The 19,427-nt window shown below is 30.9% G+C and overlaps 1 protein-coding gene and 1 pseudogene across 1 annotated transcript in view; one reads left to right on the top strand and one right to left on the bottom strand.

The window, feature by feature from the left end:
* LOC141333461 (protein phosphatase 1 regulatory subunit 12A-like) overlaps positions 1–18,690 on the bottom strand; it is a 38,195-nt gene extending 19,505 nt beyond the window's left edge. Inside the window, exons 1-3 of the mRNA XM_073838475.1 lie at positions 18,389–18,690; positions 1,793–1,923; positions 1,433–1,551 (exon numbers count right to left, since the gene is read on the bottom strand). Of these exons, the coding sequence (XP_073694576.1) occupies positions 1,433–1,551; positions 1,793–1,923; positions 18,389–18,664 (526 nt within the window). The 5' untranslated portion in view covers positions 18,665–18,690. The remainder of the gene's footprint in view (positions 1–1,432; positions 1,552–1,792; positions 1,924–18,388) is intronic.
* Positions 18,691–18,712: 22 nt separating this feature from the next.
* Positions 18,713–19,427, top strand: part of LOC141333458 (C-type lectin lectoxin-Phi1-like) — a 2,110-nt pseudogene continuing 1,395 nt past the window's right edge.

The raw sequence follows: 19,427 nt of genomic DNA, 5'->3' as shown, positions 1-19,427 counted from the left end.
CAAACCTATCATTATAAATGTTGCTGCACATGGAATATAACGTGGATAACATTTAAAAAATAGTTTTTATCAGGTTACACACTGATTATTTATCACTCAAACCCCTTTCTCTACCTGTCCGTTGGTCGCGTATATCCTCCATGTTTGTAGTTTTTTAACACTTTTTATGCGTGTTTGTAGTTCTAATCGAATCCTCGTTCACGGCGCAGTGTGTTGCGGGCAATATAAGCAGTTAAGAGTGTGCATTGATCGTTAAGTATTAGACCATCCGGGAATCTTTGGAATACTTTTTAAACATACTACGATTTGGGACATACAATACTATTTAGGACGGACGTCTTTGGCTTGTCTGAACGCTAGTTTGTGCTCCAGTATAATCGGTCCGCCGAATCTCATCTAGTGAGAAACGTTCCGCGGTGCAAAACGTATTGCGATTAAAATGCGTTAAAAAATTTTAACGCGTTATTTTTGTGTAATTAATTAATCTAAATTAACGCGTTAAAGTCCCGGCCCTAATATATATATATATATATATATATATTTATTTCCTTTTTTTATTCTTTTTTTTAGCACTGATAAATATAATAATGATTTAGTAATGCATATAGTAATAAAAATTCAGCTTTAAAATCCCAGGAACAAATTACATTTTAAAATACATTTAAACAGAAAGCAGATATTTTAAAAAGTAAAAATATTTCAAAATTGTATTGTTTTTGCTGTACTTTGGATCAAATAAATGCAGGCCTAGTGAGCAAAAGAGACTTCTTCAAAAAAAAAAAAAAACATTTAAAATCTTACCATTCAAAAACTTTTGACTGGTACTATATATACTATTATATAGTATTTATAATACTGCCCTACAAAGCAAAAAAGCAGTAACTACGCCGAGTGCAGAACTAAGAAAAATGACTTTAAAGTTATCCTGTCATCCAGCCTGTTATCCAATGTTAAAACCGTCCCGTGAGGATGCCGCGAAATCACACACATTTGAGATAAGATATTTTGTCACATAACAAAGGATGCTTTGAATGTCATGAAAATGATAATAACTCATTTTTGACCAAAAATGCAGTTACTGCTTTTTTGCCTTGTAGGGCAGAATAGTATTTAGTATTATTTTGAAGTAGCATTTATTTTAATATTTCAACATAATATTTAATTATAGTAATTTTTAGTAATTTGTTAAGTTTATATTTAGCTTTAGGGCTTTAGTTTTTTTTTTTGGTGTAATTTTAGGAGTTATTTATTTCAGCTAGTTGCCAAGGCATCATTTTTTGTCATTTAAGTTTACGTTTTCAAGTTTAAGTTTTTCATATTTTATTTTATTGAAACCTTTTTAATAGCTATCAATGGCTCTTGATCTTTTTACAATCTCAAATTGCCTTTCACTCTATCATCTTTCTCTTACTCAAGGTTTTGAATCTCTCACCCTGTTTTTTAATCTCTCCTTTAAGCAATCTCCCCATGGCGTCCTCAGTGGCGACATCCACAGGAAGTTCTCCCTCGCTGTTCACCGCTCCCACATGAGCGCCGTGTTCGATCAAGTACCTGCAACAGGTAGAAAAGAACACAAAAACATTACATTGTTGCAACGGTAAACTTTAAACAGTCGTGACCTTCACAGAAGATTCTAAAAGAAACTTACTCAAGACTAAAAACACAGAACATGCACATTCCATATTAGCAGTACTCTAAACCAAATATGAATTTGAGGCATTAGGCATCTAAGAAGGCAGCAGCATGTCGTCTAGATAGGCAGCTCACTAGATTGTGGAACTGAAATACTGACTTTGCGATCTGGATGAATCCACAGGAGGCCGCAGCGTGGAGAGGCGTCCAGCCTTCATTGTCTCCTCTGTTCACGTCACTGCCGCTCTCCACCAGAAATTGAACCATATCTGCGTTTTCATCAATACAGGCCTGAGGAGAGAACGAGAACATGTGTTAAATCAATAAAAGCATGCATAATAACAAAGAGAAGCTCTCTAATATAGTAATTCTGGCCGAAACCGACACTGTCAAGCTTGGTTACAAAAGTCTGCCACTCAGATATGGGATGATTTTAGACTCAAAATGATTAATAGATTCACACACAATTATCCATGTACTGCATAAATTTTATGCATGTATCTTACTAACCACAAACAAATGCCTGTCAATTTGATTATTTTGCATCTAAAATCATCCCATACTCAGATCTTTTCTGAAAATGTAAAAATGTAGAAAATTTAATGGTATGGCTGATAATAAATATGATAAATATGTATGTTGTTCAGACCAGGATTATTATTGTGAACTTAAAAAAAAAAAAAAAAAAACATTAATTCTTTATTAATTATTAATTAAAATAAAGTAAAACATAATTTATTTATTTTTTACTTTTTTAAAATGTAAATTTTATTTCGACTACTTGCCAAAGCAACATTTCTACTTCTACTAAAAATTTAGTTTAGGTTTAAGTACTAAAAACTTACACATTGTACAAAAATATTTACAAAAAAAAAAAAATAATAAAAAAAAATAAAATACAAAAAAAAAAAAAAAAAAAAGAACAATATATTAAAATATGAGCATAAAAATATAATAGCATATAAATGATACTAAAACAACACTGATAAAATTGTATGTTGTTCAGACCAGGGTTATTATTAATTAATATAATAAAATATCATTAAAACCCATAAAAAAATTTAAATACCGTTAACATTAATCAATATTCTATTTAGACTACTTGCCAAGGCAACATTTCTACTTTTTTTTAACATTTAGTTTGGCTTTAAGTACTAAAAACCTAATAAACACTGTTCATACATATTTACAAACAAACAAAAAAAATTGAAATCTGAACAATACATATTAAAATATAAAAAATATAATGGTACATCAATGCTACTAAAACATCACTGATAAAATTGTACGTTGTTTAGACCAGGGTTATTATTAATAATTCTCAATAACTGAAATAAAATCCACATTAATTTAAATAAAGTAATATTATATTTATTTTTTACACAATTTTTCGTTTTCATTTAGTTTAGGTTTAAGTCCTAAAATAACTAAAAATGCATATAATAACGTAATATATATAAATATTTACAAACAAACAAAAAAACAACTAAAACTTTATAACTTTAAAAACTTAAAAACTGTAACAACAGATAAACAACACTGACAAACATACATTAAAAATGTTGTTATATAAGTATTAACAGTAATGTTACTTTACATTAAACAACAACATTTAATGTTATTAATGCTAATATTTTAGTATCACTGACATACTATCAAAACTTTTTATTAATATTTTAATTGTTTTATTTTTACCTTGTCCAGTTTCATTTTCATTTATTTAAAGGTTTAATATTTTGTTGTGTTTTTGTCATTTTATGTCAGTTTTCTTAAATGCCTAAATAGTTTTAAGTTAGCTTTGAGTTATTTTAGTACATCAAGGTAAACTAAATAAAAATGTTTCTTATTGCTTTAGTTTTTGTTAATTATAAAAACCTTGGTGTTATCTTTACTGTTAAATATAGTAGTCAACATTTGAAGTGGATCAAACAGGTATTGTTTAGTTTTTAGGCCAACTTTGATGAAAGGTTTTGATCCACTGGATATGCTGACTACTGTAATTGATAATCAAGTCTGTACATGTATCTTTTAAGCATAAGACACTGCCCTTAATCTTTGACCTTTGATTACACAACATGTAAATGAATGAACATAACGTGATGCATCACTCTTATCAGCTGAGGGCTCGGTCTGAATGACTCTATTGACAATTATCATGACTTTGCTAGTGACATCTTTATAACACCGTTGGTGTCATGTTGCATCATGGGAAATCTGTTTTCATGTCCACAGACATAGACTGCCATCGGCTGCAGGCAAAACAATAATTAGTCAGCGAAGCGTTTACATGATGGATGTGTTACTGTACACATACTGTACATGTGCAGGTTATAATCAGTGGTGAGGAGTAATGTCCCTAAAGCAGCAGCATTACTGACTCAACTACATTTTTTAACAGTAGCTCATGTGTTTTCAAAATACTGTAGCTTTTCCAATAACAGGCTCATTCGTTGGCAGCGGTGTAGCATGACTAACACTACAATAGCACTTTATAATATCGATCAAATGTATGTTTTGATTGAACTAACAAATTAGTTCATTAAAAATGTTATTATAAAAAAAGATTCAGTGCTTTATTCAAGTCATAATTTAATGCACAATTTGATCGTCAAGTACTGCTGATTAATGTTCACCTTGTGTCTGAATCTAGTCGTATTCCTTAACCAATTGAGTATGAGTGCGTCTTTTTATTATAATTTTATGTTGGTTCTGTAATCATGTAACAAAAGATGTGGATTCGTCTCAGAAAAATCCTCCAAAATGAGTCCAAGACTTCCAAATCCATGTCATGTTTAAGTAAAAGTCCACCTGAGTTTATTCATAATTTCAAGTCCAAAGCAAAGTAAGTGAGTAAGTAAGTAAAGTAAGCAACTGAGTTCGGAAGTAAAGTAACTAAGTAACCTAAGTCAAGTAACTAAGTAAGGTAAGTAAAGTAAGCAACTGAGTAAGTAAATTAAGTAACTGAATGGTAAACTGTCCTGAGCTCATAAGTACAGTAACTACGTAACCTAAGTCAAGTAACTAAGTAAGGTAAGTAAAGTAAGCAACTGAGTTCGGAAGTAAAGTAACTAAGTAACCTAAGTCAAGTAACTAAGTAAGTTAAGTAAAGTAAGCAACTAAGTAAGTAAATTAAGTAACTGAATGGTAAACTGTCCTGAGCTCATAAGTACAGTAACTACATAACTTAAGTCAAGTAACTAAGTAAGGTAAGTAAAGTAAGCAACTGAGTTCGGAAGTAAAGTAACTAAGTAACCTAAGTCAAGTAACTAAGTAAGGTAAGTAAAGTAAGCAACTGAGTTCGGAAGTAAAGTAACTAAGTAACCTAAGTCAAGTAACTAAGTAAGGTAAGTAAAGTAAGCAACTGAGTTCGGAAGTACAGTAACTACGTAACCTAAGTCAAGTAACTAAGTAAGGTAAGTAAAGTAAGCAACTGAATTTGGAAGTAAAGTAACTAAGTAACCTAAGTCAAGTAACTAAGTAAGGTAAGTAAAGTAAGCAACTGAATTTGGAAGTAAAGTAACTAAGTAACCTAAGTCAAGTAACTAAGTAAGGTAAGTAAAGTAAGCAACTGAATTTGGAAGTAAAGTAACTAAGTAACCTAAGTCAAGTAACTAAGTAAGGTAAGTAAAGTAAGCAACTGAATTTGGAAGTACAGTAACTAAGTAACCTAAGTCAAGTAACTAAGTAAGGTAAGTAAAGTAAGCAACTGAATTTGGAAGTAAAGTAACTACGTAACCTAAGTCAAGTAACTAAGTAAGGTAAGTAAAGTAAGCAACTGAATTTGGAAGTAAAGTAACTAAGTAACCTAAGTCAAGTAACTAAGTAAGGTAAGTAAAGTAAGCAACTGAATTTGGAAGTAAAGTAACTAAGTAACCTAAGTCAAGTAACTAAGTAAGGTAAGTAAAGTAAGCAACTGAATTTGGAAGTAAAGTAACTAAGTAACCTAAGTCAAGTAACTAAGTAAGGTAAGTAAAGTAAGCAACTGAGTTTGGAAGTACAGTAACTACGTAACCTAAGTCAAGTAACTAAGTAAGGTAAGTAAAGTAAGCAACTGAGTTTGGAAGTAAAGTAACTAAGTAACCTAAGTCAAGTAACTAAGTAAGGTAAGTAAAGTAAGCAACTGAATTTGGAAGTAAAGTAACTAAGTAACCTAAGTCAAGTAACTAAGTAAGGTAAATAAAATAAGCAACTGAATTTGGAAGTAAAGTAACTAAGTAACCTAAGTCAAGTAACTAAGTAAGGTAAGTAAAGTAAGCAACTGAATTTGGAAGTAAAGTAACTAAGTAACCTAAGTCAAGTAACTAAGTAAGGTAAGTAAAGTAAGCAACTGAGTTTGGAAGTACAGTAACTACGTAACCTAAGTCAAGTAACTAAGTAAGGTAAGTAAAGTAAGCAACTGAGTTCGGAAGTACAGTAACTACGTAACCTAAGTCAAGTAACTAAGTAAGGTAAGTAAAGTAAGCAACTGAGTTCGGAAGTAAAGTAACTAAGTAACCTAAGTCAAGTAACTAAGTAAGGTAAGTAAAGTAAGCAACTAAGTAAGTAAATTAAGTAACTGAATGGTAAACTGTCCTGAGCTCATAAGTACAGTAACTACGTAACTTAAGTCAAGTAACTAAGTAAGGTAAGTAAAGTAAGCAACTGAGTTCGGAAGTAAAGTAACTAAGTAACCTAAGTCAAGTAACTAAGTAAGGTAAGTAAAGTAAGCAACTGAGTTCGGAAGTAAAGTAACTACGTAACCTAAGTCAAGTAACTAAGTAAGGTAAGTAAAGTAAGCAACTGAGTTCGGAAGTAAAGTAACTAAGTAACCTAAGTCAAGTAACTAAGTAAGGTAAGTAAAGTAAGCAACTGAGTTCGGAAGTAAAGTAACTAAGTAACCTAAGTCAAGTAACTAAGTAAGGTAAGTAAAGTAAGCAACTGAGTTCGGAAAATAAAGTAACTAAGTAACCTAAGTCAAGTAACTAAGTAAGGTAAGTAAAGTAAGCAACTGAGTTCGGAAGTAAAGTAACTAAGTAACCTAAGTCAAGTAACTAAGTAAGGTAAGTAAAGTAAGCAACTGAGTTCGGAAGTAAAGTAACTACGTAACCTAAGTCAAGTAACTAAGTAAGGTAAGTAAAGTAAGCAACTGAGTTCGGAAGTAAAGTAACTAAGTAACCTAAGTCAAGTAACTAAGTAAGGTAAGTAAAGTAAGCAACTGAGTTCGGAAGTAAAGTAACTACGTAACCTAAGTCAAGTAACTAAGTAAGGTAAGTAAAGTAAGCAACTGAGTTCGGAAGTAAAGTAACTAAGTAACCTAAGTCAAGTAACTAAGTAAGGTAAGTAAAGTAAGCAACTGAGTTCGGAAGTAAAGTAACTAAGTAACCTAAGTCAAGTAACTAAGTAAGGTAAGTAAAGTAAGCAACTGAGTTCGGAAGTAAAGTAACTAAGTAACCTAAGTCAAGTAACTAAGTAAGGTAAGTAAAGTAAGCAACTGAGTTCGGAAGTAAAGTAACTAAGTAACCTAAGTCAAGTAACTAAGTAAGGTAAGTAAAGTAAGCAACTGAGTTCGGAAGTAAAGTAACTACGTAACCTAAGTCAAGTAACTAAGTAAGGTAAGTAAAGTAAGCAACTGAGTTCGGAAGTAAAGTAACTAAGTAACCTAAGTCAAGTAACTAAGTAAGGTAAGTAAAGTAAGCAACTGAGTTCGGAAGTAAAGTAACTACGTAACCTAAGTCAAGTAACTAAGTAAGGTAAGTAAAGTAAGCAACTGAGTTCGGAAGTAAAGTAACTACGTAACCTAAGTCAAGTAACTAAGTAAGGTAAGTAAAGTAAGCAACTGAGTTCGGAAGTAAAGTAACTAAGTAACCTAAGTCAAGTAACTAAGTAAGGTAAGTAAAGTAAGCAACTGAGTTCGGAAGTAAAGTAACTACGTAACCTAAGTCAAGTAACTAAGTAAGGTAAGTAAAGTAAGCAACTGAGTTCGGAAGTAAAGTAACTACGTAACCTAAGTCAAGTAACTAAGTAAGGTAAGTAAAGTAAGCAACTGAGTTCGGAAGTAAAGTAACTACGTAACCTAAGTCAAGTAACTAAGTAAGGTAAGTAAAGTAAGCAACTGAGTTCGGAAGTAAAGTAACTAAGTAACCTAAGTCAAGTAACTAAGTAAGGTAAGTAAAGTAAGCAACTGAGTTCGGAAGTAAAGTAACTACGTAACCTAAGTCAAGTAACTAAGTAAGGTAAGTAAAGTAAGCAACTGAGTTCGGAAGTAAAGTAACTAAGTAACCTAAGTCAAGTAACTAAGTAAGGTAAGTAAAGTAAGCAACTAAGTAAGTAAATTAAGTAACTGAATGGTAAACTGTCCTGAGCTCATAAGTACAGTAACTACGTAACTTAAGTCAAGTAACTAAGTAAGGTAAGTAAAGTAAGCAACTGAGTTCGGAAGTAAAGTAACTAAGTAACCTAAGTCAAGTAACTAAGTAAGGTAAATAAAGTAAGCAACTGAGTTTGGAAGTACAGTAACTAAGTAACCTAAGTCAAGTAACTAAGTAAAGTAAGGTGAGTAAAGTAAGTAACTAACTAAAAAAAGTGACTAAGTAAGTAAATCAAGTAATTGAACAGTAAACTGACCTGAGTTAGTAAGTAAAGTAACTAAGTAAGGTAAGGCAAATAACTAAGTAAGGTAGGTGAGTAAGTAAGTAAAATAAGTAACTGAGTTATGAAGTAAAGTAACTAAGTAACCTAAGTCAAGTAACTAAGTAAGGTAAGTAAAAGTAAGCAACTAAGTAAATTAAGTAACTGGATGGTAAACTGACCTGAGCTCATAAGTACAGTAACTTAGTAACTTAAGTCAAGTAACTAAGTAAAGTAAGGTGAGTAAAGTAAGTAACTAACTAAAGAAAGTGACTAAGTAAGTAAATCAAGTAATTGAATAGTAAACTGACCTGCGTTATTAAGTAACTAAGTAAGGTAAGTCATGTAACTAAGTAAGGTAAGTGAGTAAGCAAGTAAAATAAGTAACTGAGTTCGGAAGTAAAGTAATTAAGTAACTTAAGTCAAATAACTAAGTAAAGTAAGGTGAGTAAAGTAAGTAACTAACTAAAGAAAGTGACTAAGTAAATTAAGTAACTGTAAACTAACCCGAGTTAGCATTCAAGTAACTAAGTAAGGTAAGTCAAGTAACTAAGTAAAGTAAGGTGAATAAAGTAAGTAAAGTAAGTGACTAAGTAAATCAACTAACTGAACGGTAAACTGACCCTAGTTAGTAAGTAAAGTAACTAAGTAAGATGAGTAACCTGAGTAACTAAGTTAAGTAAAATAAGTAACTGAACAGTTAACCTGACCTGAGTTAGTAAAGTAATTAAGTAATAAGTAAAGTAAGTAACTGAACAGTCAACCTGACCTGAGTTAGTAAGTAAAGTGACTAAAGTCAGCTGAATTTATTTAATAAGTACAGTAATTAAGTAAAAACAAATTCATTAAGTAACTAAGTAAACAAATTCAAAGTTAAATAAGTAACGTAAATAAACAAATAACCATTCAAATATTAGCTGTTGTTTTTTGATAGAAAAGACATTCATAAAGTTACAAAAGACTCAAATGAATGCAGTTCTTTTTGGGAAAAAAAATGGTTTCCACAAAACTATTAGCAACCATTTTCAATATTTTCAACATCGATATTAATAAATATAAATCAAATCAGAATGATTTCTGAAGGATCATGTGACACTGAAGACTGGAGTAATGATGCTGAAAATTCAGCTTTGATCACAGCAAGAAATTACATTTTAAAATATATCAAAATCCCTTCTTTTAAAATGTACCAACATATCACAATATAACAATTTTAACTGTATTTTTAAGTACATGACTGCAGCCTTGGTGAGCATTAGAGACTTCATTCAAGCTTTTGAACAGTGATGTACAAAGTTACTAACCAGAAGTAGCCATTAACATTCAATCTATTTGAGAGGCCACTTTTTAATTGTACTGTTATTTATATTAACCACCATATTTCAAATTGATGATATCTATGTAACTAAAACACTGTTTGTTAGTACGCTGTAGTGCAGCTTGTACACTGTTAATCTACTTTAAATCAAGGAGCTTGTCAAACATGTCTGTAAGAAGCGGCAAGCATTATGCTACTGCAAACAGCAGACAGGCCACATGTTACAGCGATTTTACCGCTGATAAAACATGTGACGCTAAGAGGTTTGCGGAGAGGGGAAAAAAAAGGCCTAACAGCCAAAACGAACAGCTCCCAGAGGAGTACCTATAGAATTGTCCACGTACGCTGCGCTCGCTCTGCTCTCTGTGTGCAGGAGAACAGAAGACTGCTCTGTTCGTGAGCCCTTCCTCATTGTGTGTGTTTGTGTGGGTTTCTGAGGAACACTGGGAACCTTCTGTGTGGAGAAGGTGTGAAGTTCTCGATGGGGTCACTCAATGAGAGAGAAGTGTATGTGTGTGTGTGTATGAGTCAGAGAGCGACTGGCCTTTGCCTATGACAACAGCCGCTTGTACTGCATGAAGAATGTTTTCCATGCGCTCACTGGAGAACGACAGAGAGAGAAAGCCTTTGGATGGAAGGCATGGAAAAACTCAAAGAGCACTGACTATATTTAATTCCTGTTGCCGAGCAACAATGGGACAACAGGACCGAGATCACCATGAACAGCAACAGAGCATCATCACACGTGCAACGATTATTCAAATAAATACATGCTAAAAATATGAATGTGAATGTACTGGGCTGATTATAGTTCACTAAAACTGACAACATTTTTATTACTTGAAGTAAAATAAAAATGTTAACTGAAATAATATTTTTCATTGCAATAAAAACTATATAGCCAAATATATATATAAAAAAAATACTAAAAACACAACAACATACTAAGACTAACTACTAAAAACTGATTCAAAATATTAAGAAACCAATCAATCAATCAATAACTTATAGGTAAATAAACCTTTCGTTTCATTTAATTATTAAAAAAAAGTTTTTAGGGACAAAAAGCGTGCATTTTTAACATCTACTATTTATTGGTCAGAAGCTAGAACATGAAAATAATTATTCACTTGTCAAAAACATGATATATTTTTAAGGTGTATATTTTTTATATTTTAATGATAGTTAAATATCGACAACTTACAGGCGTAACATGATTGCAGGATAAATTAAACCCGTTGTTTTATTTATTTTCGCAATTTTTTAACAAAATTGTGCATTTTAACATCTATTTATTGGTCAGAAGCTATAACATACAAATAATTATTCACTTGTCAATAAAAACTGATATATTTTTGCATCCATACCCACAGGAATTATTATTAAACTTTATTAAAAATATTTTAAAAACACTATGTTACTAAAATAACAGTGAACAGTGATACACTGATAGGTGTAGCACAAGAAACCAATTATTTTATTCATTTATTTTAATATTTATTTGCTTTTATTTTCATTATTTTATTTATTTTTGAAAAAAAAGTGTAATTTTTTAATATCCAACATTTATTGGTCTGAAGCTATAACACACATAATTATTCACTTATCAATAAAAACTGATATGTTTTTGCATCCTAACAGGAATATCAATATGAAAAATATAAATACAAATAATAATAATTAAAATAACTAAATTAAATATAATACAAGCAGTAATAATAATAATAATACAAACCATCATCAGACATGCAACAATTATTAAAATAAATACATACTATAAATATGAATATAAATGTACTTTGGTAATTATAGTTAAATAAAACTGAAATCATTTTTATTACTTGAAATTAAATAAAAAATGATAACTAAATATATTTTGAAAGCTTTATTTTTACTTTAAAAAAATATTTTTTATATACTAAAATAACTGCAATAAACATAAACGTATAAAAAATGAAAAACAACTAAATTATTAAAACTAAATGAAAGTTAAATGGAAAATACAAACTGATTCAAAATATTAAGAAACACTATAATGATACTAAAATTTAAAATTTAAATTATTTTAATCTATTTTTTCATTTAGAACATAAAGTGTACATTTTTAATATTTAGCATTTATTAGTCAGAAGCTATAAAATGAAAATAATTATTCACTTGTCAATAAAAACTGATATATTGTTGCATAATAATTATTCACAAAAAGTGAGCATTTTTAATATCTACCATTTATGGTTAAAAACATGAAAATAATAATTTATCAATAATAAATAAATAAATATATATAAATAGAAATTTAAAATTAAAAATATACAACAAAATGGATTCAACTTATTAATTTTCAAAACTAAAATTAAAGTGAAATGGAAAATATAAAAAATAACAACTAATTAAAAATATTAAGAAACACTATACTGTTACTAAAATGATGATTAATTTAAAGGTGTAGCACTAGATCACAGGATAGATTTAACCCTTTATTTCTTTGGTCAAAAAGTGTACATTTTAAGATCTACCATTTATTGGTCAGAAGCTATAACTTGAAAATAATGATTTACTCACAGTTCAATAAAAACTGATATAGTTTTGCATCCATGCAAAATGACAAATATAAATACTAATAATAATAATCAATATAACTAAATAAAATATTAGTAATATAATTAAACTAGAAAGCTGTACTAACTAATCAGAACTTAGAACCAATATTTTATAAATATGAAAATAAATATGTGCCAGGAAAAGCAGTGTCCAGACTTTCCAAAATACAGTATGTGACATTTATTAATATGGTAATTCAAGTGGCTATAAAGTGTTCTAGTATGTATCACCAGTTTTCATTAAACAAAGCACAAATTGGAACAAAAAAACCTTACACTTCTCATAACTTAGTACTAATTTTGAAAATGCTATCAATTGCATTGCTGAAATAGATGCAAAATATAAATGCCAAGGACTGACTCAAGCTGGTCTTTCTTCTGAGGAGCCTTTAACAGAAGATCTGCTCACAATCCTCCCTCCTGTCCGTCCATCTGTGTACCAAACGGCTGTTTACTTTAGGACCATTAGAAGGTAAACCATCGCTGTAACTCTATCTGTGACGGAGGAGATGTGTGTGTGTGTGTGTGTGTGTGTGTGTGTGTGTAGAGGCCAAAACAGTGTCTTTGACAGGATGTGACACTGATTCTGTCCAGAGCCAAACACACACACACACACACACACACACACACACACACACACACACACACACACACACACACACACACACACACACACACACACACACACACACACACACACACACACACACACACACACACACGCTGTGTGTTCCCAGGCTAATATCAGTCAGAATAACAGTGTAAGTAATCAAGTAACCGTGGTTTCATTTGATTTTATGCTCTCGTAAAATTCTGCATATTCTTGTCATGACAAAACAGAGCACAAACTAAGATACGCGCTGATAGAAACACACTCAGATTGTGACTTGTATTTCTGCATCTCACAAAACTAACATAAACATTCAATATTTCTTGTTGTTGAAGTGATAAAGCCTCTACAGTATTTGATTTATATACACTACCAGTCAAACGTTTTTGAACAGTCAGATTTTTTTTTTTTTAAGTCTCTTCTGCTCACCAAGCCTGCATTTATTTGATCCAAAGTACTTGATACAAAGTATTTTGAAATAGTCTTGAGTGTCACATGATCCTTCAGAAATCATTCTAATATGCTGATTTGCTGTTGAAGAAACATTTATTATTATTATGAATATTTAAAACAGTTGAGCAAATTTTTTTAAAGAATAGAAAGATCCAAAGATCAGCGTTTATCTGAAATAAAAATGCTTTAAATTGCTCAAAAGTGATGCTAAAGACATTTATAATGTTACAAATGATTTCTATTTCAGATAAATGCTGTTCTTCTGAACTTTCTATTGATCAAAGAAACCTGAAAAAAATTAGCCTTAGCCGATTTTAACATAATATTTAAATTAAACTAGATTAAATTATATATTTTTGAGTAGCAAATCAGAATATTAGAGTGATTTTTAAAGGATCGTGTGACTGGAGTAATGATGCTAAAAATTCAGCTTTGAAATCACAGGAATAAATTACACTTTTAATAGATTTAAATAGACAACAGTTATTTTAAATAGTAAAACTATTTCAGAATTGTACTGTTTTTTATTGTACTTCAGATCTAATAAATGCAGGTTTGGTGAGCAGAAGAGACTTCTTTAAAAACATTAAAAATAATACTGTTCAAAAAGATTTTGCTGGTTGTGTGTGTATATATATATATATATATATATATATATATATATATATATATATATATACACACACACACTGTATATAGAATTATTAAAATAATATAAAATTAAACTTCATATAAATAAAATAAAACTAAATAAATATTAATATTAAACTTAATTTATACATAAAAATACTCTACTTTTTATATCACACATTAAATATTAAAACTTAAAAACAAATTACAATTCATATGTACATTGTTGAAAGTTTACAACTGGTATGTTTACATAGTTAAAATCATTGTAACTCGTTAATAATTATTAATTTATAATATTTTTTATAACTTAAATATCAAATTTAATGCGAAACAATAAAACTATCATGATGCACATAATCAATTTAAATAATATGTCCATTTTTTTGCACGGTGGGAATAAAAATTTGAGGAAATGTGCTTAACTGTCATAAAAATAATTGCAAAAAATATCCTAAAAATGTATCTAATATATATATTATTGTGTATGTGTGTATATATAGCAAAATACTATTTATTATTTCCATCTGTTTTGGGGTGAAAACTACAGAAGCTTGTTTCTGCTAAAAAATAAATTCATGCCACCTTTACCTCACAATTTGGACTTTTTCCCTTGCAATTTTAAGTTCCAATCTTACAATTCTAAGATACAAATCAGAATTCTGGGGGGGAAATATCTTGCGATTATTTGCAATTAAAAAAAAATCATAACTGCCTTTTTTTTTAATCCTGTGACGGAAACAGGCTTCCATAGAAATATGACTTGAACAAAATCCAAGTTCTGCGTTACATTAGAAAAAGGATACAAACACAGGTGACTACATTCAGTTAGTAGAGCACATGTAAGACTCAAAGCCGCTGTTCCACAGAACTTCAGCATACCGGTGAAGCCCTGACATCAAACGACTTCAATCTGAGCTTCCTTCCAACGCATTTATGACACCAGCAGAGCGCCAGCCAATAGCTGCTCTCGCTACTGTTTCCACATGACCGCCGGCCTGCATCAAAAAAGCATGCACTTCATATTTTTTCAAGGCTAGAGTGGATTTGAGCAAAACCTTCTGCCGTTTTTCTGAGCGGCTCTCCTCAACAGAAGCTTGTTATAATAGATTCAAGTCAGACATTCACAAAACCGCAAACTCAGTCGTTTTTCAGGCTTTTTCTTATTTAAAACTCTATTTCAGGATTAGTTTCTGTCGAAAACAAAAGGCTGAGACAACAATAGCCCCTCCTAAACATCTAATTTAAAAAACAACATACACAGCTGAAAGAGAAAAAGAACAACACAAAAACAAACACCCAATGAAAAGGGCCGATGTGAATTCCAGCCATTCTCTGAAGCAGCTGTGAAGATATGAGGAAAGTCTTGCTATGCCAGTTCAGTCTGGATGCTGGTACTGTGGAGTCACAAGTGGGCAGTAGCCACATTAAACGTGACAGCCGCGGGACGGGCCCAAGACACTCCCTGGACGGCATTAAAACAACTGCAACCTCTTGCAAACAACTTCACAGAGAGTTCAGATTCATCTGCGCCAGAGGGACACAACTATTCTAGTCCAGAAGCAAAACCACACCAGCAACCCAACAACTGGCCTTAGCACAAAATAACACAGCTTAACTAAATACGTTCTGTCAAAATACACTTTGTGAGATATTATATTAGTACATAAACATGTCAAAATGCCGGACTTTAGGCCTAAAACAGCATGTTTTTTAGCAAGTTTGATATATGTTATATAGATCAATAATCTTCATTTCTTAAGTCGGGATCTATTATGATCAAAATTAAATTTAGAATTGTACAAAAAATGCTTGAATAAACATTTTCTATGACTAACATCTTTTAATTTGTGAATTTGAGTGATTTTTTTTTTTTTTTTTTTTTTTTTTGTGAAGCGTCCAGTAAAAAAAATGATGAAAGTGAGAGAATAAATAATAATAAATAAAAATAAAACTGCAACTTAAAACTCAGAGATGTAAACTCAGAATTCTCAGGGGGGAAAATGTGAATTTCTCAACAAAAAAAAAAAAAAAAAAAAGAGTTCTGACTTTTTTTTTCTCACAATTCAGACTTTTTCCTCGCACAATTCTGAACTTAAATCTCCCAAGATTCTGTTTCTGATCAATCTCACAATTCTGAGTTTATATCTCACAATTCAGACTTTCTACTAAGAACTGGGAGTATTGATATTAACTGTGAGACACTCAGAACTGTGAGGTAAAACGCTTTTCTATGACTAACATGGTATAATTTGTGAATTTGAGTGTTTTTTTGTGAAGCTTCGGGTAAAAAAATGTATGAAACCGAGAGAATAAATAAAAACAACTGCAACTTAAATCAATCAAATTAAACTGCAACTTAAAACTACGAGACAAAAAAGAATTTCTGAAAATAAAAAAGAATTCTGACTTTTTTTCTTGCAATTCAGATTTTTTCCCCCCTGAGAATTCTGAATTTAAAACTCTTAAGATTCTGTTTCTGATTTATCTCTAAATAAAAAACATTCTATCTCACAATTCTGAGTTTATATCTCACAATTCAGACTTTCTACTAAGAACTAGTCTGGGAGTATTGATATTAACTGTGAGACACTCAGAACTGTGAGGTAAAAAGTCACAATAATATATATTTATTTATTTTTCATTAAAACGTCTAGGTGCTGAAACTAGTCAAAGAATAATGTCTTATTAAATCTAAACAATTGGCCTTAGCACAACACAACACCTTTAAAACTAAATTATGTTCTGTCAAAATACAGTTTGTGCTATTATAATAGTACATAAACATGTCAAAATGTCAGACTTTGGGCCTAAAACAATCAAAGGGATTCTACACTTTGGGTATTTAAAAGTTTGCATGTTTTTTTAGCATGTTTAATACACTGTATATAATGTCAATAATGCTCGTTTCCTTTGTCAGGATCTATTATGATCAAAAATACATTTAGAATTGTAAAAAAGAGGCTTGAATACACATTTTCTCTGACTAACATGTTGTAATTTGTCAATTTGAGTGTTTTTTTTTCTTTAGGTCAAAAATGCATGAAAGTCTTAAAGTTAAAAAAAAGGCTGCAACTTAAATCTGTAAAAAAAAACTGCAATAAAACTCATAATTCAGAGAAAAGATCTCCCAAAATGATCTCTGAAAAATAATAATGGCAATGGCAATGTAAACATGTCACAATATCGGACTTTGGGCCTAAAACAGTCAATGTGATTCTACACTTTGGGCATTTAAAAGTTTGCATGTTTTTTTAGCAAGTTTGAAACATTTTATAGAAATAAATAAAGCTCATTTCTTTAGTCAGGAGGATCTATTATTATTATCAAAAATACATTTAGAATTCCGTAAACAACTCAAATTTGTGAATTTGAGTGATTTTTTGTTGTCATTTTTTGTGCAGCTTTAGGTCAAAAATGCATAAAAACCTGTTTCAGCGAGAGAATAAGAAGTAAAAATAAGACTGCATCTTAAATCAATAAAATAAAACTGCGACTTAAACACAGAACTTTGAGAACTCAGAATTCTGAGAAAAAATTTTAATTTCAGAAAAAAAAACACAGAATTCTTTTCCTCACAATTCCAAGTTTATATCCTGCAATTCCAATTTTTTTCCTAAGAATTCTGAATTTAAATCTCCCAAAATTAATTTTTGTTGTTTTGTTTCTATCTCTGAATAAAAAATGAAAAAGGTAATTACACCTTTTTAATCTCACAAATTTGATTTCCTCACAAATGCGAGTTTATATCTCACAATTCAGACTTTTTTCTGAATATATATTTTATGTTAATTGCGAGAGACTCGAATTGTGAGGTAAAAAGTCACGATTATCTTTTCTATTTATTTATTTTCCATAAAAATGTCTAAAAAATCTAAGAAAAATGTCTAATTAAATGAAAACAAAAAATGTTGGCAGTAGATTATTTTTTAATGCTACATCACAATTTTTGTTTCAAAATATAATTAGTATTTTAAAAACTTTCACCCACCAAATTGAAGTCAGTCAAATCAGTCAAGTAACCAAGATGCGGGAAACCTAACCATTTTTTTGTCATGTGACAAGAAACCCCCATAACAGAAGGACCCCTTCAGTCCCTAGTCAAGTTTAAGGTTTAATATTACATATTATGACTTCTTTATGAAAAGCCATCTGTTGTTTGGATCAACTTTGAGTATTCCTTAAAAACACTTATAATTTCACTCAAAAACAATAATTCAATTGTGTACACACCCATTTGTTTGAGTATCCCACTATTTTTTACTTGATACATCACTGAGATTTTTAAACGTCATTTTTTGTATAAAACGGTGTAAATGTTTATTATTTTCAGAAATGAACACAAAGAAAATATTGCAAAGATTCTGGCAGCTAAAAACTACTTCAAGAGTTTTCTCCTGTTTATCATCCAAGTTAGACATCATTGCTTGTCATCGACCCACAACTTAAGAACGGCGCCGAGAAAAGTTTGTGAACTTTCGCAAAAGTTTCCAAACCGAGTCAAACTTGAGTGTAAACAATCAAACCGGCTCCGGGTACCTGATGTAGCGCCGTCAGCCCGTCTATATTGGCGTGGTTGATATCTGCTCCCTGTCGCAGGAGCTCCGCCACCTCCTCCCGGTCCCCGGCGGAGCAGGCGGCCATGAACACAGCACCCTGGGCGAATCGCACCCTGGCCCGTCGGTTTCCGGGAGCGGAGGAATGGCCCCTCGCCTCCGCCCCGGTCCGATCCGTCTCCGAGCCCTGCCACCGCTGCAGCTGATCCTGCCGCCGCTGCTTTGCCGCTTCGGACCGGGAACGGTCAGTGGCCGCCATCTTCCTCCCTCGGTCTCTCCCGGGGAGTTTCAGTTCATCAGACAAGTGATGTCCGATTCACGTACGAATCGTTCTTTTGAACCGATTCTTTTAAATGATTCATTCGAACTGATTCGGGTTTGCGAATCAATCGCGGAAGAATGGAGAAAGAAGAGGTTCGACAAAACATACGCAACCAGTCAAAAGTTTTTTTTAATTAAGTCTCTTCTGCTCACCAAGCCTGAAAAAAAATCTGAAAAAAATCTGAAATATTTTTACTATTTAAAATAACTGCTTTCTATGTGAATATATTTTAAAATATAATTTATTCCTGTGATTTCAAAGCTATTTTTTTTAGCATCATTACTCCAGTCACATGAGCCTTCAGAAATCATTCTAATATTCTGATTTGCTTCTCAGAAACAATTTAAAGCATCCTTGTTAAATAAAAACATTAATTTCTGTAATTTATTTCCGAAAAAAAAAATATTGATGATAATAATAATAATAATAATAATAAACTATGTTTTTCGAGCAACAAGCATATTAGAATGATTTCAGATAGAGCATGTGACACTAAAGACTGAAGTAATGTTGCTGAAAATCACAGGAATAAATTATTTTTAAATATATTCAACTATAAAGCAGTTATTTTAAATTGTAAAATATTTTAATATATCTTTTGAATCAAATAAATGCAGCGTTGATTACAGGAATAAATCATTTTTAAATATATATATATATATATATATATATATATATATATATATATATATATATATAT

This window comes from Garra rufa, chromosome 4 (genome assembly GCF_049309525.1).
Source record: "Garra rufa chromosome 4, GarRuf1.0, whole genome shotgun sequence".
NCBI classification, from domain to species: Eukaryota; Metazoa; Chordata; class Actinopteri; order Cypriniformes; family Cyprinidae; genus Garra; species Garra rufa.
The sequence above is the reverse complement of the archived record's forward strand: the minus strand, read 5'-3'. Positions and strand labels throughout refer to the sequence as shown.